A 24,865-nucleotide genomic window follows, 5' to 3' on the forward strand; every position below is an offset into this window, starting at 1 on the left:
GTCCAGTAGTTAAGAATCCACGCTCCCACTGCAGGGGGCCTGGGTTTGATCCCTGGTCAGGGAACTACATCCCACATGCATGCCGCAACTAAGAGTTTCCATGCTACAACTAAGGAACCCATGAGCTGCAACTAAGGAGGCTGCCTGCTGCAACTAAGACCTGGCACAGCCAAAAAAAAAAAAGCATTATAGTTAATAATAATAACCAGTTAACATATATTGAGCGGTTACTCTTGTGTCAAGTACTATGCTAATAATAAGTAAGGGGCTTCACGGAAAGTGTGTGTTTAAAATCCTCATAATAACCCAATTATTTCTATTTTACATATGGGGAAAATGAAGGTTAAAGAAATTAACTAACCTGTCCAAAGTCACACAGCTAGTAAGTGATGGAGCCAGGATAGATTCCAGGCCTGACTCCAGACCCCAAGGCTCCTAACTATTTTAATGTACTAAATAATAACTCTGGAAACAAAAACATGAGCTCTATTACTTTTGCTCATGAGATCCAGAAAGAATTCACGGAGAATATAGTATCTAAACAAGGTTTGAATACGGTGAATTTTCCAGATGGATGATGAAAAGGGACTAGACAAAAGAAATAGCGTGAGCAAAGTCAAGAGAGCCTGGAAAGTATGCACTAGCAGTATGGTATAGTTAGCACAGAAGCTGCAAAAAGCAATGAGGTTGGAAAGACAGGCAGAAGCCAGATTGTGAAAAATCTTAAGGAATTTCAGTAACAACGAAAAACATATTTTTAAAAAAATATTTCTTTCTTTATTTGGCTGCTCCAGGTCTTAGTTGCAGCACGTGGGATTTTTGTTGCCACGTGTGGGATCTTTAGTTGCAGCATGTGGGATCTAGTTCCCTGACCAGGGATCGAACCTGGGCCCCCTGCATTGGGAGCGCAGAGTCTTAGCCAATGGACCACCAGGGAAGTCCCCAAAAATATCTTTATTATATGCCTACACTGTACCAAGCACTGAAGTATACAACAATAAACAGGAAATAAACAGCACTTGCCTTGAATGAACTTATCTCTAGTGAGGAAATACAGGTAAGTAAGCAGGCGATTATAATAGTCTGCTACTACAGAGCAAAGTAAAGATTTGAGGGGATTTTTTCCCCTATGGATACATAAAGGAAGGACATCTAACACAATGTGGGGGGGGAATTAAAAGTTTAATAAAGTGAACATAATGATCTTGTAAGACTGTAGGACAGAAGAGACTTATAAAATAACTAATCTGTACCTACCTAAGAGGAAATAATGTTTAAGTCAGGAGGAGCAATGTAAGACTCTTACGTAGAAATACGGCAGTAAATATAAAAGAAATACTAAAAGTATTAAACATGGTTATCTCTAAAATGTAGAACTAACGATTGAGGAAGGCAAGGCAGGTGACACTTCTGTATAAGCTTTTCAGTTCTGTCTGATTTTGTAAACTATGTGTATTATTTGATAAAAACCGTACAAATAAATCAACAAGGGGAAAAAAGCTCTTCTAAGTGATTCTAATAATCAGTCAGGATTAATAACTCCTAGCTTAAAAAATAATATCCCAGGAACATTTGCATATTATTCATATTAAACGAATTTAATTATAAAGACAAAAACCTGGTATAATACTGGAGTGTAGCTCCAGCTAGAGCACTCATTCTGTTCAGCGTGCACTGGGATTTTTCTTACAACTAGTGCTGTTCAGCTGTACCTAGGGGTGCTTTCCTCTTGGGTCCTAAGGTAAGAGTGACCAGGGACCCCACAAGGGGGTGGCGGATGATACTTTTGTTCTCAATGTTTTCTTTATCTTAAACTATTCCCTCTGTCTAGAATTTCTTAAATTCAATATGGAATAAAAAAGACTTCCTCAAACAGAAATGAAATTGAATTTTATTGTCCCATTCCAATCAACCCTTACTCATCCCAATACGACTTGAAAAATTTTAGCTGTTCATGGAAAGTTTAAAATTATTCAATCTAAAAAGCACTATACAACAAATGTGTAATAAAAATCTGATCTTAAGAAAAAGAAACTAAAAAGTTAATTTACTCTGCTTTTTAAAATCAGGTTTTCAGAGAGAAAATTAACCAAATTCCTAAAATGTATGTGCCCATTACAAAGCAGACACACACAATGTGTTTACTGAATGAATGAGAAAATAGGATTAATATCCTTAAAATTTAATGTTTAGTGCGTAACAAGATATCATGTGCATAGCAGAAATTAATATATTCATATATTCATGAATATATAATTGTTAAGTAGAACTGAAAATCAATAATTGGTGTCCAACTTATAATTTTCATTCATTTTTTCACCAAATACTTATTGGTCTATTATGTCCCAGGCACTGTTCAATGCGAATTGGAATATTTTACACATCACAGATTTTTTTCCAACACTCATATTATGCAGTGATAAAAACCAAATTACATAATTTATTTTACAATGCTGTAGACTCAAGTAAAGAAAATACTACAGGAGGATGTAATTAGAGATGCAAAAGACATAGTAAAGGGCAGAGCATTTAACTGGAATTTATTAGAAATTTGCTATGGCATCTTCCCACTGAATTAATTTCCGATAGAATTATTTCCCCCCAAACAAAAAAACTTCATGGAGATATAGGACAAGGGTCTATCTACTGATTGAATATAGAGGTAGAACAACAACAACAAAAATCTGTTGTTAACAATTCAATTTCAAAATAAGAACAATATGTATTTCACATTATAATATGGGACTTTATAAATTAGCCTCTATTATTTTTAACATCTTAACATAGCACTATGTAAGTTACAGACTTGAAGCCAAAAATATCGCCTGTTCTAATACTTAGATCAATGGTATTTACTCAAAGAGATGGCTATAATGCTGCAGAATTTTATCACTGAGTGTGACCTTCCAAAGTAATTCAATAATTATTAAAATTTAAACTTAGAAGGCAACTATGCTTAGATACTAAAAAGGAGCGAAATACCAATGTACAAAGTTTTTGTTTTCAAAAGAAAATCATCTTATTTTCATGCATTCTCTTGGTCTGGTATCTTAACTATGAAGAACTTTCTTTTCACTTGAGATTAGTTATACCTTATTACCACCTTAGGGATGTTTCCACCTGAAAGTGTAGGCAAAATGTGGCTTCTTGGTTTGAAAGACATATAATTCAAAAACATGAGATAATTCAGTCTATTAATGATTTAATAGCTTCTAATTAAAGCACAAAATTAGCTTAAAATAATAAGCATATCTGCTTGTGATAAGAGTAAATACAATTAAGAATGGCCAACTTGTTAATTATTCTTAAATCGGCTTCTGACATTGTTTCTATTAAAGAGTAAAGCCAAAATAGTTAGTTTTAAAAGTCCATTATTTTCCTTGCCAGGGAAATAAAAACAGATAGAATGGAAATGCAACATTTATTCATTCTCCAATCACCCTGCAAAAAAATAATCATCTCACATTTTATTCAGAACAATGGTATTCAAAGCGTGGTTCAAGGATTACTGGGTTACTGAGACATTTTCAGGGGGGGACTCCGAAGTCAAAACTGTTTTCATAATTACAGTAAGATGTTTTTTGCCTTTTTTACTATGCTGACATTTCCTCTGATGGCATGGATAAAACTGCTGGCACCTTCACACAACTCAAGGCAACTTGCACCAAACCATACTGGTAGTCATTGTGTTCCTTTATTGCCACCTGGTTTTGTTTTTTTTTTTAAAAGCCAGTTTCACTTTAAAATGTCCTTCATGAAGTAGTAAAAAGTATTGATTTATTAAACCTCAACCCTTGAATACACTTTAAAAAAATATTTGGTGACAAAATGGGAAGTTGTGCTTCACGCTGAAGTCTGATGCTGTCACAAGGAAAAGTACCCCTGTGATTGCTTGAATGAGCTCAATCAGACGGTTTTTATCTGAACACCCTTTTTACTTGAAAGAATAACTAACAAACTATGGTTATTCAAATTTGGGTATTTGGCAGGCATCTTCTTAAGAAATAAACAAAATGAGTCTACTACTTCAAGGAAAACAACAATATTTGTTGCTAATAATAAAATGCAAGCTTTCAAGTCAAAATTAGAATGTTGAAAAACTCATATCCACCACCATGGGCCTGACAGCTTCCCAATACTTAGAAATGTATCAACATTTGCATGATGTGCATAAATTCAGCGAGCCAGTATTTTCCAAATGACCAATTCATAATGTTAAAGAATCAAGCATGGGTTAAAAAGATTCAATCAGACAATAAAGATGTTAAAAAAAAAAAAAAAGATGCAATCAGAGTATAAAGACAGACCAACAGATTTTAATATAATAGTGTATAGGAGAGTGCTAATCATACTCAGAGAGAGGTCTGGCCTTTGCTCTTGGCTATTGGGAGGTAATCTCTAGGTCCTTGGAATATTCTGCCTGATAATTAGGTCTTTGTTTATCTTTGTCCACACAGTATCTGCTCTACCTCCAGAAGCGGGTGGAAACTAAAGGTGTCGGCTCTTCCTGAGAGGGGCTGGAGATGAAAGGTCATCCACTCAAGCAGTCAACTACAGAGCCCCAGGAACATTTCTGGACACCAAGGCTCGGTTGAGCTTCTGTGGTTAGCAATACTCCATGCAAACTGTCACACACCACTGTCAGGAAAATAACACCGTCCATGACTCCACAGGGAGAGGACAAGTGAAACTCCAGGTTTGGAACTCTGCCCTATGCACCTCTTCCTTTGGCTAGTTTTAATCTGTATCCTTTCATTGTAATAAACCATTCAGTGAGTTCTGAGTCCTCCTAGTGAATTATCAAACCTGAGGGTGGTCTTAGGAACCACTTGAACTTTGCAACTGGTGTTAGAAATGAAGGTGGTCTTCTGGACTGTGCCCCCTAACTTCACAAACAGTATATGAAAAGTTCATCGATATGGTTTCAGATTTCACATCACAACTATGCTTTAAGAGGTTACCGGTTGTCAGGTTTTGGTGTAATATTAAAAGACAATATCAAAATTATCTGGAAAGACTAAAAGAATACTTAAAAAGGCTCCTCCTTTTTCTTCATATTCTTCAACCAAAATAACGTATGGTAATAGACTGAATGCAGAAGCACAAATGGGAATCTAGCTGTCTTAGATTTTTGTAAAAATGTAAAACAATACCACTCTTCTATTTATTTCATTTTGGAAACTATAGTTATTTTCCTTCAAACTGTTATTTATATTAACATGAAATACATTTATTATGTTTTCTAAATGAATAAATATTTTTAAATTTCTCAATTTTAATTAATAATTTGGTAAATATAAATAAATATAACTAAAAAAAACTCTTTGAGTCCTCAATAATTTTTAAGAATCCTAATATCAAAATATTTGAGAATTGTTCATCTAGAAATTCTGAAAATCATGCCTGATAAGCTCATGAACTATAATATTAACATTAACAAAATCATCTTTTTTGAACTGCTTCTATTAATCTGATCACATATCTAGATTCTAAAAGGTAGTAAAATAGTGATAGAAATGTTTCCCTTCAATTTTTGTCTTTGTTTCTCTTCAATTTTTAACAAAACTAAACAAAAATCAACATCAGCTAAAGAAAATACATTGCCTTCAACAAGTTATAAACGTTGAAGATCATTTACAAGTTTTCTTCATTGCAAACAATTAGAATTCAAATATCAATAAATGACAATTTGAGAGCACTGAGACTTTTTTAAAGGCAGTCTGGTTAGGTAATATTTCAGTAAAAAACCGACAGGTTGTAATGATCTCCAACTGAACAGAAACAAACAGAAAATATAAAATAATGTCAGACGGGCTAAAGCAGTATGTATGTATAGGTTTAAGGTCACACTCTTTTTTTAACTTTAGAACAGAGTTTAAAGTTTCCCTTTTACTTTTCTCTAGAAATGTTAGAAATGTTAGAAACGCTTCTTATTTAAAGACAAACAAACAAGAAAAAAACCGTTGATTATTTTAGAAACTAAGCAAGCAGTATAGAATAGTAGTTAAAAGTATGGAATTTGAGGGCTTCCCTGGTGGCACAGTGGTTGAGAACCTGCCTGCCAATGCAGGGGACACGGGTTCGAGCCCTGGTCTGGGAAGATCCCACATGCCGCGGAGCAACTAGGCCCGTGAGCCACAGCTACTGAGCCTGCACGTGTGGAGCCTGTGCTCCGCAACAAGAGAGGCCATGATAGTGAGAGGCCCACGCATCGCGACGAAGAGTGGCCCCCGCTTGCCACAACTAGAGAAAGCCCTCGCACAGAAACTAAAACCCAACACAGCCAAAAATAAATAATAAATAAATAACAATAAATTTAAAAAAAAATTAGAAAAAAAAGGTATGGAATTTGAAATTGAACAGCACAGGTTCAAATCCCAAGTCCTATACTACCTTGAGTATATTATCCAACTTCTCTAACCCAATCATTTTCTTGCCCATTACTACTGATACATCATGGGGTTACTGAGAAAATAAAAGTATACAAGTGATGTAATTAGCACAGTGCCTGACATAGATAAGTACTCAAAAAGTAGCTGACACTGTATTATATTATTATTATGAATATATCTTACTTTCAGTTCCTTCTCAAGTCTATCTACTTCAGCTCCTAAAGTATCAATAATATTTTCTCCATGTTTAAGCATAAAGGTCTCTAGTTCTTCAGGAGTCTTCACTTCTTGAATTTCCTATAAAGAAAACGATAGCAGAAAAATAAAACAGATTCTTAAAAAAGTCATAGTGGTACATTGATAATTTCTTTTAAAAATTATAACCAACACTGTTAAGTTTAATGAAAAATGAAACACTTTCAAGCCATAGGCAATGGACTACATATTTCAAAAAAAACCTCAATTTGAGAAAAAATTGAGTACAATGATCTACAGAGGGAGCACTGCAAAATCAGTGGGAAAAGAACAGACTAATCAATAAATAGTGCTGGGGAAATTATTTTTTTATAGGAAAAAAATACTAAATCCCTACCTCAGACCATTAAACAAGTAATTCTAAGTGGATTGAAAACCTACGGGTAAAAAACAAACCTTAAAATTTTTAGAAGAAAAACAGAATATTTTTATGATAATGGGCTACAGAAGGGTTTCTCAAGAAAGATAATAAAAAGCATAGAGAAAAAGATTACAAATTTGACATAAAATTAAAAACTACATTAAGGCTTCTGTACAACAACAAAGTGGAATGATAAATTATAAACTAGAAAGTTATCTGCATATACACAACTGAGGAAGGATTAGTATCCAGCATATTAAAAATAAAACATTTACAAATCTGTCAGAATAATAGAAATTAAACGAACAAAGATGCAAGTACAGGGAATCCCAATGGTCAATAAATTTCTATGTTTATTAACCTCACTACTACCAGGAAATATAAATTAAATCAACAGGATACTATTTCATATCTATCATAATGATAAAAATTTCAAAACTCTGTCAATACAATCTAGCGAGCATGTGAAGCAATAGAAACTTTGATACATTGATTGTGGAAGTTAAATTGACACACTTTGGAGAACAATTTGCCAATATCTAAGGAAGTAGAAGACATGTTCATCCAATGGCCCACGTATATTTTAAATCTAGCTATGTAATGCCCTAAAGAAATTCTTGCACATGCAAACAAGGAAGCATGTATAAGAATGCCACTGTGGCACTGTTTCCAATAGTTTAATACTTGAAACAATATAATTGTCCGTGAAGTAGGGACTGGATTAGCAAACTGCAGCATATTAGTAAGATGGACTATTAAATAGCAAGTAAATTAATCAGAGGTATATATATTAACACGGAGGAGGAATCTCAAAAACATGATGTTTAGCAAATTATAGAGGAAACCATATGATATGATACAAGTTATACCAATTTTTAAACATCTAAAATGTTGTTAAATATTACGCTAAGAAAAATATGTTGAAAAGTATAAAAAATGAATGGAAATGACAGGTACTAAATTCAAGATAATTGTGAGTTCTGGGGATGGAGGAAAGATAATGGGATCTATAAAGAGAAACAAGGGCTGTTAATATTTTTGTAATGATTTCTTTCTTTTTTTAAGATCTTAAGCAAGTACAGTAGAGTAAAATGTTAATATTCGACAAAGGCAAGTGGTAGCCTCTGCTCTGTTCATTATACTATCCTGTATAAATTTTCTTTTAAAGTACTCTTAATAAAAAAAGCATGGATTCTGGAGTCACAGAGTTCTGAATTCACATCTGATTCCATACGATGGCTCTGCAATTTTAGGCAAGTTACTTAATCTTTCTGTGTCTGAATTGGCCTATATATAGAAATGAAAATATTATTTCTTTACCTCACAGGTTGTTGACAGTAAATAAAGTAACATATATAAAACGCGTGGCACACAACAAGCACTTTAATAATAAGTTACCTCTTCTACTGTCTCCTCTGAACCAGTTGAAACCTGAAGTGACTTTAAGACTTATAAAAGAAAAAGTTTTATTTTATTTACTTAGGAAGTAATTTTTATAACCCTTGGCTATATAAGAAGAAATCAATAAATACTTTAACTTACTTGTAGCATTTGGTCAAAATCTTGTTTTTCCAAATATGATCTCGTAACAACTCGTCCATCAAAATCTACTTCTGCCTTAAATCTTACTTTCCCTAATCCTAGATCTGTGGCTTTAACGTCATGAATTGCCCTGCAACCAATAACAATACATATAAATTTATATACACAGACATACATTTTAATGGCAAAAAGTCTAGAATTCTTGTTTTTTGCTACCAGTGATGAAAAATGGACTAAGATGGCTTTCAGAGTGTTCGCCATTAAGCACCACCTATCATTTTCCAAACAAATGTTCATTTAGGTCTTTTTGCATAATGCCATACGAAGGTGTAAACAATAAATACTATTTTATGGTAATTTGTATATATATGAACTACATAGTTTGTGGATTAAAAAATCAACTCTAAATTGCTTTTCTACAATGTTGTCATTTTATCTTATAATCCTTTTTTCCTTTTTTCAATAGCTCCTTTAAAAGTCTTCATACAACTCTGTGAAGTATTCCATTAGCATGAGGTTAATAATAACTGCCTAATGGGACTGATGTGGGGAATAATGAACCAACATATATAAAATGTTTAATATGCTACCAATTACACAGCAGGCATTTAATCAATGACATTCATGAAGTAGATTAAGATGGCATCTTTACTTTACAGATAAAACAGTCCCAGAGGGGCATAAGTGACCTGCCTAAGGTAACTCATCTAGGCAACAGGAGAGCCAGGACTCACCCCCAGATCTTTAGATACCCAAACCTAGTGGTCTTTCCATTATACCATTCTGCCTGCCAGAAAAGGAAGCAGATGCTCAAGCATAATTGCTTTTCAATACCTCCTGCCCTAATCCTCAGGAATCAATTTTCTCCAGAAAACTATTGAGAAATTCCTTTCTTTCTAGAGTAACCATTATAATATCTTTTCTTTAGAGGATACATAAGAAAATTAAAAACACTCTGAATTCTGAGGACATAGAGATATCCTACCAGGAAAACAAGCCTAAGTGAGACTCCAAGTACTCTTAAAACATCTGACTCTAATTTCTGAGAGATCTTAAGCAAGTTACTAAATACTGAGTCTAAAATTCTTTATCTATATGAATAAAGAAGTACGGATGAAAATAAGAATTAATGATTTTATATTTATAAAGTTATGTATGCCCAGATTGAAATAGAACTTGTTCAGATTGGTAAGAGGTTATATAATTTACTCATTTAAAAAAAAGCGATAAAAAAAAAAAAGCATATCTAACTCAGTCTTAACAAAAGATTTTAAATACTCATTATTTGACAAATACTTAATTAGCCGTTAATAAAAATGTTCTGATATACTTCTTCCTTATGTTCTTACACATAACTAACTGCAGACAGAAAACTGTGATAGGCAGCTTCTATCATGGTTCCCAATGATCCCAATGATCCCCCCCAACCCCCTTCTGTGTTCAGGCCCTTGTGCAACCCTCTCTCCTTCAGCTGCGGGCTAGACTTAGTGATTTGCTTCTAACCAACAGAACATGGCAAAATGATGAGATGTCACTTCCAAGATTAGATGACGAACCTGTGACTTTTATCGTGTTCACACTCAATATCTATTGTCTTCTCAGTCTGCATACTTTGATTAAGCAAGCTACCATGTTGGACAGTCCCACATGGCAAGGAACTAAATCCTGTTGATAATTACATGAGAAAGCTTAGAAGCTGATCCTTCCCCAGGAGATGACTATAGTCCCAGCCAACACCTTGACTGCAGTCTATGAGAAACCCTAAGGTAGAGACCTAGGTAAACCGTGCCCAGATTCCTGACCCACAGAGGCTGTGAGGTAATAAATGTTGTTTTAAATCACGAAGTTTTGGGGTAATTTGTCACAGAGCAATATAGATAACTAATATACTGATTAAAAAACTGTATGAACTTTCTGGAATACTAACATTTATTTTTTCCAACAATTTAATCTACAGATCGTCACTATTCCAGAAAATTTCAAATTTGCCACAGTGAGTCTTTCCATTTACAGTTCTTTTTTTAGACTTTAATTATAAACAATATATGCAAAATTATAAACACACATATACCTAGCAAATGGGTACCAAAATACATGAAGCAAAAACTGACAGAAATGAAAGGAGAAACAGGCAATTCAACAATAACAGCAGGAGACTTCAACATCCTACTTTCAATAATGGATAGAACAACTAGGCAAGAAGATCAACAAGAACTAGAAAACGTGAGCACTATAAAATCTAACAGACACAATGCTCCATACAACAGAAGAATATACATTATTCTCAAGTACACATGGAACATTATCCAAGATAGATCATATGCTAGGCCATAAAACAAACCTCAGTAAATTTAAAATGACAGAAATAATAAAAAGAATGTTCGGCAACCACAATGGAATGAAATAAGAAGTAACAAAGACATTTGAGAAACTCACAAATATGTGGAAATTAAACAACACACCACTAATTAACCAATGGCCAAAGAAGAAATCTGAAGTGAAATTAGAAAATATTTTGAAATGAATGAAAATGAAGACACAACATACTAAAATTTACAGGATGCAGTGAAAGCAGGGCTTAGAAGGATATTTATAAATGTAAAAGCCTGTATTAAAAAAGAAGATGGATATCAAATAAAAAACTTAACCTACCATCTTAAGACACTGGAAAAAGAGCAAACTAAACCTAAAGCAAGCAGAAGGAAGGAAATAATACAGATTAGAGCAGGAACTCATGAAACAGAGAAGAGAAAAACAAAGAAAATCAATTAAACCAAAAGCTCGTTCTCTGAAAAGACCAAGAAAATTGAAAAATCTTTAGCTGGACTGACCAAGAGAAAAAAGAAAGAACACTCAAATTACCAGAATCAGAAATGAAAGAGGAGACATTACTACCAAATCTAAAGGAATAAAAAGGATTACAAAGGAATACTAGGAACAGCTGTACACTAACAAATTAGATAACTTAGAAGTAATGGACAAATTTCTAGAAAGACACAAACTACTGAAACTGACACAAGAAGAAATAGATAATCTGAATAAACTAATAACAAGAGATAGAATGAGTAATCAAAAAACTAACCACGGGGCTTCCCTGGTGGCGCAGTGGTTGAGAATCTGCCTGCTAATGCAGGGAACATGGGTTCGAGCCCTGGTCTGGGAGGATCCCACGTGCCGCGGAGCGGCTGGGCCCGTGAGCCACAATTACTGAGCCTGCGTGTCTGGAGCCTGTGCTCCGCAACAAGAGAGGCCGCGATAGTGAGAGGCCTGCGCACAGCGATGAAGAGTGGCCCCCACTTGCCACAACTAGTGAAAGCCCTCGCACAGAAACGAAGACCCAACATAGCCATAAATTAAAAATAAATAAATAAATAAAAATTAAAAAAAAAAAAAAAAAAAAAAACTAACCACGCACAAAAGCCCATGCCCAGATGGCATCACTGCTGAATTCTACCAAACATTTAAAGAAGAAATAATAACAATTCTTTATAAACTCTTCTAAAAAAACAGAAGAGGAGGAAACATTTCCCAATTCATTCTCTAAGGTCAGTATTACCTTGATAACAAAATCAGACAAAGACATCACAAGGGAAGGATATTAATATGAAGTATCTCACATTAAGTTACTAAGCCTAATACTGATTCTAAGAATGCTCAACTTCTAATCTTGATCCGGTAGGTAACTACTTCTTAAGAGTAAACAGATAGAGCTTAGAATATAAATCTACTACTCACATACTCATTTGTTCTACTGACGAAGATATAGAGGTCATTCTTTTTTTTAAATTAATTAGTTTATTTATTTATTTTTGGCTGTGTTGGGTCTTCCTTGCTGCACACAGACTTTCTCTAGTTGTGGTGAGCGGGGGCTACTCTTTGTTGCAGTGTGCGTGCTTCCCATTGCGGTGGCTTCTCTTGTTGCAGAGCACGGGCTCTAGGCGCATGGGCTTCAGTAGTTGTGGCACGTGGGCTCAGTAGTTGTGGCTCACGGGCTTAGCTGCTCCACGGCATGTGGGATCTTCCTGGACCAGGCCTCGAACCCGTGTCCCCTGCATTGGCAGGCGGATTCTTAACCACTGTGCCACCAGGGAAGTCCTAGGGTCATTCTTAAAAGATTTAACTTAAAGATTTTAATTAGGAAAAATACATTCTTATTTTAAAGTTTAATATATGCGTATGTAGGTAAGTAGTAGAAAATCAGGATTTTTTTTTTTTTTTTTTGGATGTGGACCATTTTTAATGTCTTTATTGAATTTGTTACAATACTGCTCTGTTTTATGTTTTGGTTTTTTGGCTGCGAAGCATGTGGGATCTTAGCTCCCCAACCAGGGTGAAGTCTTAACCACTGGACGGCCAGGGAAGTCCCCAAAAGCAGCATTTTAAAGGACTGTTCCTTCCCCTTCATTCTGAAACTATGTTGCTGCTGAAGTTCACTAAAAAGTCCTGTTAGAACTCTGCATCTCTTCTGATTACCTCCTAAGTCTTCAATTCTTTATTTTTATATCATTTAAAGACAAAGATTATATGGAAAAAACATTTAATATAATCTAAAACAAGAAGTCCATTTTCAAAAAAGTATAAATTACATTCAATTTGGTAATCATATCCCCATGAATAAAAATCTTAAGTTTAATATATTCAATTTGTAATTATAATACAAATATAAGGCAAATATAAATATGAAGGTTTCATATAAGTGGTTCCACGTTAAAGAGGCAAATACTTTGCAAACTTCTGTTCCCATCACATCATCTAACTGTTTCTTATTCTAAAAATTAAAGATATACAGAATTTAAAAGGAAACTTAGGGAGTTTCTTACATGCTTTCACTTGCTTTCTTGTAAGGTTGCAATACTGCAAAGTAATAAGATTAAAAAGTTCTAAAGGCTAGGAATTCAAAACCTCTTCTGGAAGTATTTACAAAACAAGCATTTCTATTTCTTAATACGTTTTTGTAAACCTTAACAGCATCACTGGAATAAGCTGACCTTACTGATGGGTCGTTCTCCAGGAGTTCAGTAAGCCGCTGTACTTGTTCTGGCTGGATGGATCGCCCTAAGAGTGCTTCTGTGTTAGTGTAGATGAGGAATGCTGAGACCACACCTAATAAGGTGCCCACACCCAAAGAACCTAGGCTGTCATACAGTGGATTGCCTAAATAAAAGCACAAAAGAAGTCAGTAAATTAACATTTTCTATTATTTCAATGAGCTTTAGTGAGCAAAGAACCAGAATTAGTAAATCAAGGGACTGGAAATTCATTTCTAATTCTTTAATGACTTTCTCCTAATAGTTTTACTATTCTATGCAGTTTAATTACTTATGATCTGTTTCTTGCACCTGGTCACATGGGTGAGGGTTCAGAGCATTTTCAAATTAGAGACAGACTAATAATACAATAAAGAGTCCACTTCTTTTTGATATATCAGTAGCACTTTTCCTATCCCAAGTTGACAAAATAATTGTAAAATCAAAAGCTAAAAGAAATAACCATTTTTGTGTCTTATTCTTACGAAGATTCTGTGAAAGAACTAAGCCATACAAAAAATTATATGAGGCACTCTTATCTCATTCAACCAAGAATGATACATAGCTAGCACCATTCTAGATTTAAAAAAAAAAAAAAAAAAAAGGAAGTTAGTTCCTTGCCTCTGATGGCTGCCTCAGAGCAGTGGTTCTCGAAGTGCAGTCCTTTGACCAGCAGCATCAGCGTCACTCAAGAACACGGCAGTAATGCAAATTCTCGGGCGTCGCTCAAGACCCTCTACATCAGAAATCTGGGGTTGGGGGTGGGGGTGGGTGTGGGTCTAGCATTCTGTGCCTTCCCAATCCTGCCAGATGATTCTGATTCTAAAGTTTGCCTTAGGTTATTAGGGCTTTATTCTCTTCCAGAACCAATGAGAAGGGTTGATTTATTATCTATGAATGCATAGGTTAATATTTATATAACAGACATAAATATTATACTTTAAATCTTTATAATAAATTTTACACACAAGGCTTTTATAAAGTCTTTTTATTCCAAAGACAAAATGTCAATATTAAATTTAACTCTCTTAATGCTTGATAAAATATACATTTGTTTTACTAAAAAAATCTCAATTTACCTTAGTTTTATTAACATTTAGTCAAAATATAACACTAAAAACTGAATGACTTATTTTGTACTACTAAAGTGTAAAAATATATCCACTTGTAAAACATAATCCACTAGGAAATTTGAAATTATAGCGTTCAAAATCAAATACTGCCCTTTAGAAATCCAAATTTAATTAATTATTTTTATTTTTAAATATACATCTATTAATAATCCTACAGAAATCACAGAATTATTAGCTGGAAAATATTTTATTTATTTTTTGGCATGTTATTTAATTTAAATGACAATTTAAATAATTAAATAAAAATTAATGTGAAACTTTCTTGAAACAAAACTTTTTATAAGTTTGATTTGACTGGTTTATAACACTATGTAAAAAAAAATAGTCTATTAAAAGTCAACTTACCTATCAAGTCACACTTTCCTTAAGCCTAAAATTTTGCTAAGTAATAATTTAGGTCTAAAAAAATATCTAAAATGGTAAGGTCAACCAGAAAAACGATCAAAACAATTAGAAATATTTTGGATCACAGTGAACATCAGAGAATGCTGGTTTAGTCTTAAAATATACATTCAAAATGAGAAAGACCTATTCATATTTCAGGCTGTTTTAAGAAATACTGCAGAACTGTGGAAGCTCATCACCTAAAATTATTTAAAATACGCTAGGACAAACAGGTAAGAATGGTAGTACTATTTCAAGAGAATTCCAACCTCAGAAATTGAGTCTTTTCATACTAAATGGTTCCTTTGTTTTAGAAAATAAAAATAAAATGGTTTTTGTCTTCTTATCCGCCTGTGCTGTGTTGGCCTTCAAAACATTTATTTAGCTACCAAAATGAGGATGGAAGCAACTAAAGAATCAAGGAAACAGGAAAGCAACAGCAGTTACTATTGGTACCAATAGTAGAAAAAGACAAACGGACATGAGCTACAACGTATATTTATTTTGAACTTTAGAGTTTATTAAAGTTCTCTCTCATATATTATCTTAAACCTGTAAGGTCACTAGGACAAATATTATTAATATCTTTATAGGTAAAGAACTTAAAGCTCTGTGTAGTTGTGTAACTTATTAAGTCACAGCTAGAAAGGCTTAGAGCATTACAGAAATGCTCCATTAACAGCCTTCTTTATTTCTAACTAAGAGAAAATTCTAATTCAAAAATCTGAACACTTTTACCATCTTACTTGTCTTATACAAGTAAATGGTTAGTATGAAATTCAAATTTAACAATCTATTGGTTTAAAATTGTTCAATGATATAAAGGAAAATTCCCACATATTAGATAATTATTTTAGTAGCACAAATAAAGCACCTGTAATTTGAGAAATATTTACCTGTTATAGAAGTAAGGCCCATACAAGTGGCTGCTATTGTCACTCCCAACACTGCTGCAGTATCCTCCAATAATATAACATTTGTACTAGGATCACGACTTTCCATTACTTAATCATTGGGGTAGAGACAAGAAAAGAAACTTTTGAAATCTTAATTTGATACTATCAGATAACATTTTAATAAGTATCCATTAATTTAATTTAATTAAAATTAAAATTAAGAAGGAGTTCCCTAGTGGCCTAGTGGTTAGGATTACAGGCTCTCACTGCTGTGACTAGGGTTCAATCCCCGGTCAGGGAACTGAGATGCCTCAAGCCGTGCAGCGCAGCCAAAAAAAAAAAAAAAAAAATTAAGATTAAAAAATGTATGAGATCCTGATTTTTAAAACCCTGTTCAATATAAATATAATTTCTTGGTTTAAGTGTTAACAATAACTGATATTTAAAGTCAAATTACTTTCTCAAGTTATATAAGCATACACAGAAATACTGTAGTTCACACACGTTAAATCCAAATATAAAGTACTGCTGTTCAAATTCCACTACATTTCTCTTTTTAAAAGAGCTGATATATAAGTAAGAGCCACATAGGGAAGACACTGAGATATATTTTGTACACGTCTATATGGAACAAAGCAATAACAGCACTAGGCAATTTTAAGGAAATAAAGAAGATGAAACAATACACCTAGGTTTCCAAAATACATACCATACTTGTAAAGTGACATTCCTTTGGCCCGAGCACTCCTACGAAGCTCATTTACAGCAACAAGAAGTGTTGCTGAAAGAAAAGCATTCGTATCAGCAAGGAAGAAACTTCATGCCTCCAAACTTTAAAGATGGAATCTCAAAAGATAAATGAATAGGCACAACACTTTAATGCTAAGGGCTGCCAATAAGGAAAAGTTCTATATTAAACCAGTCACTATCAAGACCCCAATTAATCATTATGATATAATGAATCCCATATTTCTAAACCACAATAATTTAAATATCATTACCACCACAACAGCCTGAATTTATTAGACAGCTACGAGCTGGCAGGCACCACACTAGGCATAATCACTTTGATCCTCCCAACTTCCTGAGGCAGGTGGTGCTATCACCATTTTATAAAGACTGCCGAAGATGAAAGGATGATGCATAGAAAATGACAATGTTCTAGAAGTAAACATACCATGAGTACAGCAGTGAATTAGGCGGTTTCATACATGATATTAGCACTTCTCTGTCATAATACTGCTATAGCTGAAACTTTCAGAAACATTAAAATATTTGTACTGCAAAAAGACAGTCCTCCCTGATAAACGTTACTAACACCTGATTTTTAAAAACTCAGTATACAGTTAGTTATGTTTTTATACTCCATGGACCTAGAGACTGTCATACAGAGTGAAGTTAAGTCAGAAAGAGAAAAATATTGTTTATTAATGCATACATGTGGAATCTAGAAAAATGGTACAGATGAACAGGTTTGCAAGGCAGAAATAGAGAGACAGATGTAGAGAACAAACGTATGGACACCAAGGCGGGGAAGCAGGGGGTGGGGTGGTGGTGTGATGAATTGGGAGATTGGGATTGACATATATACACTAATATGTATAAAATAGACAACTAATAAGAACCTGCTGTATAAAAAAATAAAAATGCTTTTTACTTTCCAAAAAAAAAAAAAAACTCAGTATATAGTTAGTTATGTTTTTGTACTCCATTTCAAATGATATGATACTCAAGAACAAAATAAAAAGCTTTTCCAAACTTGCCCCATCTTATAGGAACAACCATAGTACATTATACAAAGAATTTCTTCCCTCAAAGAAGATAAAACGTATATTCCTATTTCCACAGCTTTCTTTAATCAAGAGAACTTAGCAATCTATAAAAATAGACTGCTGAATATATATTACTAAATTAAGAATAAAAAGATTCTGTGATAACACATACCTCCTTCAGATACTAATGATCCTGCTAAAATACAATATGCCTAGGAAATACAAAAATAAAGCATAAGTTGATATCTCACTAAAGAACTACAACAGTTCATGCATACACTTAATGTTTAAGATGGAAACATAAATTCAAATTCTAGCCAGATAAGGATTTTGACGGGAAACAGCTCAAATGAGGACAATGAAATAGATGGTATCTTCATAAGAAGAAACAATTAAAAGCTAAAAATTTGATGGCCATCTCATTTTTTAATACTTGAAAAATACACACACACACACCCCCCCCAGTGTAGAATGTTATACCATGACTAAAGTTAAATTCATGATATAAAAGAATTACTTAATTAGTAGAAAAAAAAATTTGAACTTCAAAATGAACACAAGCATTTGAAATCTAGGGTTGTGGATACCAGATGCAGTAAGATACACAACCATACCCAGTAACTTTTGATTTTGTTTGTTTGCCCAGCACCAAGAGAATCCTTCCTCAGCCCTCATTCAGAAAGATAAGCAGTTATAAGAGGTAAACAATTTGGGGGAGGAAGATAACACCACTTTCCTTACAATCCCAGACACTCTTGAATTAGATAAAGATACCAAGAATAGTTTTAATCCAAGATATATAGAAAGAATTAACACAAATTTTTTAAAATTTTAAATGAAATTCAAATCAAACATCTGTAGAATTTTCAATATTACCTTTTTGGAACCCTAGGCTTCCCTGAAACAGAGGTTTAAAAATTTTGAACCCAGTCCAACACTCTTTTAATTCTGTTAAGGAAATTGAGACTTTCAAGGCTGTGTGGTTTGCTTGAGTAAATAGAAATGGTATCGGAATAAGAACTAGAATACAGGTTTTCCTATCTCAATTCTAGGCTCTTTCCACTGAATCTTACTGGCAACATCAGCAAAAATAGTCTGGAACTACACCGTGAGATACAGAAGCTGACAGGGGTGCCACATGCCCAATGTGCACTTGTCAAGGGAGCTACAATCAGAGCTGCCAAGCAGAGTAATCTCCAAGAAGTTCCCATGAGAGGAAAAGAAGACAGCTTTAAGTATCTACAAAGGCCAGTGGAAACCAGTGCAAAATGACGTTGGTGCCAGTAAAGTAGTACCTTTCTGCCCCCTATCTCTACCTTCAGTGCTGCCAGAGGCAACCTATGGAGTACGAGAGAAGAAGAGAAGCCCTTAAGTGAAAAAATACAGAAGGGAACCACACTCCCATTCTCTCAATGTAGGTTTCCTACCAGAATGAGGGAAAGGAGAAGGTTTAACTTTAAATAAAATTCTAACATATGACTGTTACAAAGGAATGGTTATTTTAACTACTGATAGGACATTTATTCTTGGGACTAAAAGTGAACAGAGGTCTTTTTGCTTTTCAAAAGTAACAGCAGAAATTAACAGAATTGCCCAAAATTTTAACCAAGGATGAAGTGTTTAACAACTGTACCTACAGAGATACTCTTGCTCAACATCATTGAATCATATGGATTTAGAGGTCATGTCCAGTCCCATTCTAAAAAACACAACTACAGACACATAACCCTATGTTACAGTCAAGAAGGTATATTTAGTCCCATTCTTTAACATCAATATGACAAAGGCATTCTACTGTACTTAATCACTGTTTCATATTACTTCGAAACTGAGGGGGGAGGAGGGGAGAAGATTACCCATAGAAGAGATTCTATTGGTTGAGGATTAAGCAATCCCATGACTCCATGGTACCAAGATAATCCTGCACCCATCATGAAAATACCAACACCACTAATTAGTGAAGCAATATAGCGCATATTTGAAAATCCATACCTGAAAAATAAAAAAGATAATACAGTTTACAAGAAATACAAATGATTTCCTCTCAAAATGTTTAATAGGTCAATAAAAAAAAAAAACTTCTTACAACATCATGATGTTATGATTTTATATTCAAGTAAAATGTAAGTGCCAAACTCAAATCTAATCAGAAAATCAATATATAAAGTGGAAAAAACTGCAAGATCTTTGAAACTATATAAAAAGAGAGTGAATATGATTTATTCAGGTATTTTCTAATCCCTCTTTCATATAATTTGCTTTGATTTACTAGAGCAACTTTACTCTTATGTACCATAAATGCAGGTAAAATTTATTTTTTAAATGCATTCAGATGTTTAATGAAGATGGTAACATTTATATTTCCTTGTAATGCAGCTTCTAATTGAATATTTGTCTTCTTCTATAGTTTATATTACTTATAATTTGATGCTAGATACTTTTTGCTGGGTCTGTATAGTGTAACACACGGTAACTAACTACTATCTTTTTTTTTTGGCTGCACGGAGCAGCATGTGGGACCTTAGTTCCCGGACCAGGGATCGAACCCACACCCCATTCAGCGGAAGTGCAGAGTCTTAACCACTGGACCGCCACGGAAGCGCCACTAATTACTATCATTAAAAGACTAAGAGCTTCAGTTTTCTGGGTGTTTTTATGGTAATTTTTTTTTGTTAAATCTCAGGTTTTTTAAAAAGTCTTTTGGTCAATGTGTGCATTATCCTGTATTACTGTATGTACCAATAAAATACTGAGTAATAAGAAATTTAAAAATATGGGATATTACAAGAGGAAAAGAATCATTCATTAATAAAAATATTGTCTGGGAAATTTACTCCCAAACCCAAACTCTATGGCACCCTTCTAGCAGATGCAAATTTAAACAAGAGTTCTGAATTAAAATTACTTTTTGAATTCTTTTTGCAAATATGTAATCTTGCCATAGGAAATTATCAGTTTAGAGATGTGACGGTGTTCTATCAGCTTGATTTAGAACAATTTATATTCTTCTAAAGTTCCCCCCCAAAGTAAGAAAGGAGATATATTTATTTATTTATTTATTTATTTATTTATTTATTTAAGGTAAATTAAGATCTAAATTAAATGGCATTACTTTCATTTTATGTGTTTTCAAGGAATTTGAAGATTCTTATTAAAATTTTTAACTATGTAGATCTGCACTGTCCAATGTAAGTCGCTAGCTACATAAGACTATTTAAATTTAAATTAATTAAAACTAGATAAAATTTTAATACAGTTCTTCAGTCGCACTAGCCACATTTCAAGTGCTCAACAGCCACATGCAGCTAGTGACTATCACACTGAACAGATATAAATAACTATTTCTATTATTGTAGAAAATTCTATTGGGCAGCACTAAAGTAGACTGTTGAAAATATCTCAAGAAGAAATCTTTACAACCTAAAACTTTTAAATTTTACCCTGTTTTTAAATTTCTGGCATATAAAACTGGTCAGGAAAAATTTTTTTTCTTGACATAGTAAAATACTATAATCATGTGTAATTAGCAGACTAGAAAGCTAGCTGTTCTCTGTACAAGCTTACTGATAGTTATAGGATATTCAATAATATGCTATTATTTATAAGAAAACAGGAGTGCCTGGCTTTCAAGTAAAGAAAGGCATTTATATAAAGCACAGAGACAGATTCCTTTATGGAAATAAAAGTGTATTTTTTTTGCCTTAAGGCAAATCTGACTGCTCAAATTCTACTACTGAAGCTTGTTAAAAAAAAATAATACACGTGGAATTCAAAAATTTTACCTGGTTATGTTAGTAGAAGCAACAGAAAAAAAGTCTTTGTATCAAATAACTAATATAATTCAAAATAATGTATCCTAAAGAGCATACTCATTTTACAAATAAGTAATTTTGAAATATTAATAGAATCCTATTTCCAAATCACAACAGGGAGATTAAAATACATTAAGCATGAATTTAATAGAAATTATCACTAAAATTTTAGATTGAGTGGCCTATTAGTCCAAATGTGAAATATATATATCTCCTTTGACCAAATAAAACAGAACTCTAAGATCAAAACATGTGCTTTGTTATTAACTATCAAATACAAAGAGGACAAGATCTCTTTCCTATGTTACAAAGCATAAAAATAATTTGAACCCCATTTTCAAATTATATCTTGAATTTACTTTGACACAGAGGTTGAGTCCTGCATTTTACATACAACAGCAGAAGAAATAACCAAATCTTTAACACAAAACTGCAGGTCGATAAACTACAAGAGATTTCTATAATTCAACAACTTTCTGCCAAAACAAATGAAAACAAAATAAAGACAATGTCCTTACGGATGAGTAGGATCTGGTGTTTGAACAGACTTACTGATGCCCAATGCTAGTAAGGCCTATGGAGAAAAGAAGGTAAATAATCATTAGCAAGATAGGGAATATAATAAGCCAGTCTGGAGGGCACAACCTGACAATGACAAAGAAGTACTTAACATGTGTATGTCCAATAGCCCAGCAATTCTTGTTTCCAATACTTACCATAGAGAAATAAAGATGAACCGAAAGGGGTTCAAAACAACACTGAATAATGACATAAAATGTGAAAGCAACCTAAAACTCCTTCAATGGGGAGTGGCAAAATAAATCATGGTATAACCAAACCATAAATTACTTCTACAACAGTGTAAAAGGGGATAGAGCTCTCTGTACTGACATGGTGAAAGCTCCTAGACATACCATTCAGTGAATGGGAAAAAAGCAAGTTTAGGAACGGTATGTACAATACAAAAGAACTTATGTTTTGTAGTTTTTGTAAACGACATATAATGTAAAGCACAGGAAAAGGTCTGAAAGAACTCACATTTAACTCTGTTTATACCTCTGAGGAGAGAAGTAGGTTTAGGGTGGTGTGTAATATCTGATTTTTTACAGGAAGAATAACTTGTATAGCTGCACAAATAAAAGACAGTGAAAGTTTTTTGTTTTGTTTTTTTTTAATGTGGACCATTTTTTTTTTAAGTCTTTATTGAATTTGTTACACTATTGCTTCTGTTTTATGTTTTGGTTTTTTGGCTGCAAGGCATGTGGGATCTTAGTTTCCCGACCAGGGACCAAACCCGCACCACCTGCATTGGAAGGCGAAGTCTCAACCACTGGACCACCAGGTAAGTCCCAAAGACAGTAAAAGTGAGTACAAACTGTATATGGACATGATACATTTACATTTCTAGTAAAACTGCAAAACCATGCGCATGAAGTATACACATCAATGTATATATAGCAGTGACTGGGGTATGGGAGGAAGAAATAAAGATGGAAGACTAGTTATAACTAAAATTTTATTTCTCTAGGGAAAAAAAGTCTAAAGTAAATATAACAAAAATGCAAGTCTTTAATCCTGGTTACTACCTTTCTCTCCTTCCTTCCTCCCTTGCCTTCACCTTTTCTTCCTTTCTTTTATTTCTGTTTGTTTTTTTGATTGTATCTTTTGTTAAAAATTGAGTTATCCACTGGTACCGCTCAATATTATGCTTGCACTTAGTATCCTTTCTCTTAATTTGATGTAAATTTAGAAATCTGAAAAAGATTACCTTATTAGAATTATTTATTTAATAAAAATACAAAGCCTGAGTGAATACCCTATGTGATTTTTTTCGACTAAGCTGGGGTTTTTGCATTTTTTCAGTATGGTATCAAATAATCAAATAGGTAAGGCTTCAAGATTACCAAATTCTTCATGGATGAAGTTTCTCTGTAGGTTACCGGGCATTTATAGAAACATTCCCTCTTGTAAAATATATGGGGATTATACCACCTTGCAAATGGCTAGTCCATTCAGGGACTTCCCTGGCGGTCCAGTGGTTAAGACTCCGCACTTCCAACGCAGGGGGCGTGGGTTCGATCCCTGGTCGGAGAACTAAGATACATGCCTTGCGGCACAGCCAAAAAAAAATAAAGGCTAAAACAAATATATACTGACTTTTAAGTTTTGATATTGGAAATCCAATCCTAAATACACAGAATATTACAAGTTTTTTTCTACTGGATTCCAAAGGAAAAGAGAGTCAAAACTACCTAAAACATAGATGATGGCTTTTCAGTGAATTAAACTAAGAGAATGAGAGTAAATTAAGAACATATAATTTTAAAATCTGTATATTAAAACTGAAATATTCATTATCAATTCACACTATATATATGCATCTGTGTTTATAATATTTACATAATAGTCAATGAGTGTTCAATTATTTTTAAAATACTTAATATTCAGGTTGGCTGTGCAATGAAGTGTGAGATATCAAATGTTTCATAAGTTGAATATGGGCCATTATTTATTAGTTCTTCTTATTAAAAAAAGGGGTCTGTTGCTGGACCCTCTATTCTGTTCCACTGGTCTGTCAGTCCTTGTGCCAATACCGCACTGTCTTAATTACTGTTCTCCCCCAAAGATTAAAGCCGAAGTTCTATCCTAGAACTTAATATAAATGGAATCACACAGTAACTACTCTTCTGTATTTGCCTTCTTTTATTCAACATACTGTTAGAGATGCATATATGCTACTTACGGATAAGTATTTCTTTTTATTTCTAGATAATATTCTATTGTATGACTATACAACAACTTGTTTATCCCACTGTTGATGGACATTTGGGTTGATTCCAGTTTTTTGCCCATTATAGCACCTTTATGGTGCTAGAAACATTCTTATACAAGTCTTTGTGGACATTTGTTCCCATTACTCTTGGGTAAATACTTAGGAGTGGAATTGCTAAGTCAAACAGTAGGCATATGTTTACAAGAAACTGACAAATTTAAGAGTGGCTGTAACATTTTATACTCCACCAGCAATGTCTAAAAAGTCTGGGTGCTTTACATCTTCACCAATATTTGACTGTCAGGCTCTTAAATTTTAGCCATAATAGTGGATGTATAGAGATGTCTTGTTGGGGTTAAAATATACATTTCCTGATGATTAATAGAGTTGAGCACCTTTTTGTGTGTCCATCAGCCACATTCAGGTATCATTGTGAAGTACCTTTTCAAGTCTTCAGCCTCTTAAAAAAATTGGACTGTCTTTTTAATATTGAGTTATACAAGTTCTTTATTTATCCT

General features: G+C 33.6%; 2 protein-coding genes across 11 annotated transcripts in view; one reads left to right on the forward strand and one right to left on the reverse strand.

Moving 5' to 3' along the window:
- Positions 1-5,819, forward strand: part of BEND4 (BEN domain containing 4) — a 64,053-nt gene extending 58,234 nt beyond the window's left edge. The window contains exon 7 of the transcript XR_014264399.1: positions 4,458-5,819. The gene's annotated coding sequence lies outside the window, so the exon portion shown is untranslated. The remainder of the gene's footprint in view (positions 1-4,457) is intronic.
- Positions 1-24,865, reverse strand: part of SLC30A9 (solute carrier family 30 member 9) — a 76,719-nt gene that overhangs the window by 3,858 nt on the left and 47,996 nt on the right. For 8 of the 10 annotated variants that reach the window (XM_082464238.1, XM_082464245.1, XM_082464244.1 and 5 more), the window contains 8 exons: positions 22,093-22,148; positions 19,619-19,754; positions 17,935-17,974; positions 16,700-16,771; positions 15,991-16,098; positions 13,539-13,704; positions 8,551-8,680; positions 6,576-6,689 (listed from right to left, as the gene is read on the reverse strand). In XM_082464238.1, coding sequence (XP_082320364.1) covers positions 6,576-6,689; positions 8,551-8,680; positions 13,539-13,704; positions 15,991-16,098; positions 16,700-16,771; positions 17,935-17,974; positions 19,619-19,754; positions 22,093-22,148 — 822 coding nt within the window. The remainder of the gene's footprint in view (positions 1-6,575; positions 6,690-8,550; positions 8,681-13,538; positions 13,705-15,990; positions 16,099-16,699; positions 16,772-17,934; positions 17,975-19,618; positions 19,755-22,092; positions 22,149-24,865) is intronic. The other 2 variants (XM_082464239.1, XM_082464246.1) reach the window with 2 other exon arrangements.

Source organism: Balaenoptera physalus (assembly GCF_965194825.1).
Source record: "Balaenoptera physalus genome assembly, chromosome: 5".
In the NCBI taxonomy this organism is placed as follows: domain Eukaryota; kingdom Metazoa; phylum Chordata; class Mammalia; order Artiodactyla; family Balaenopteridae; genus Balaenoptera; species Balaenoptera physalus.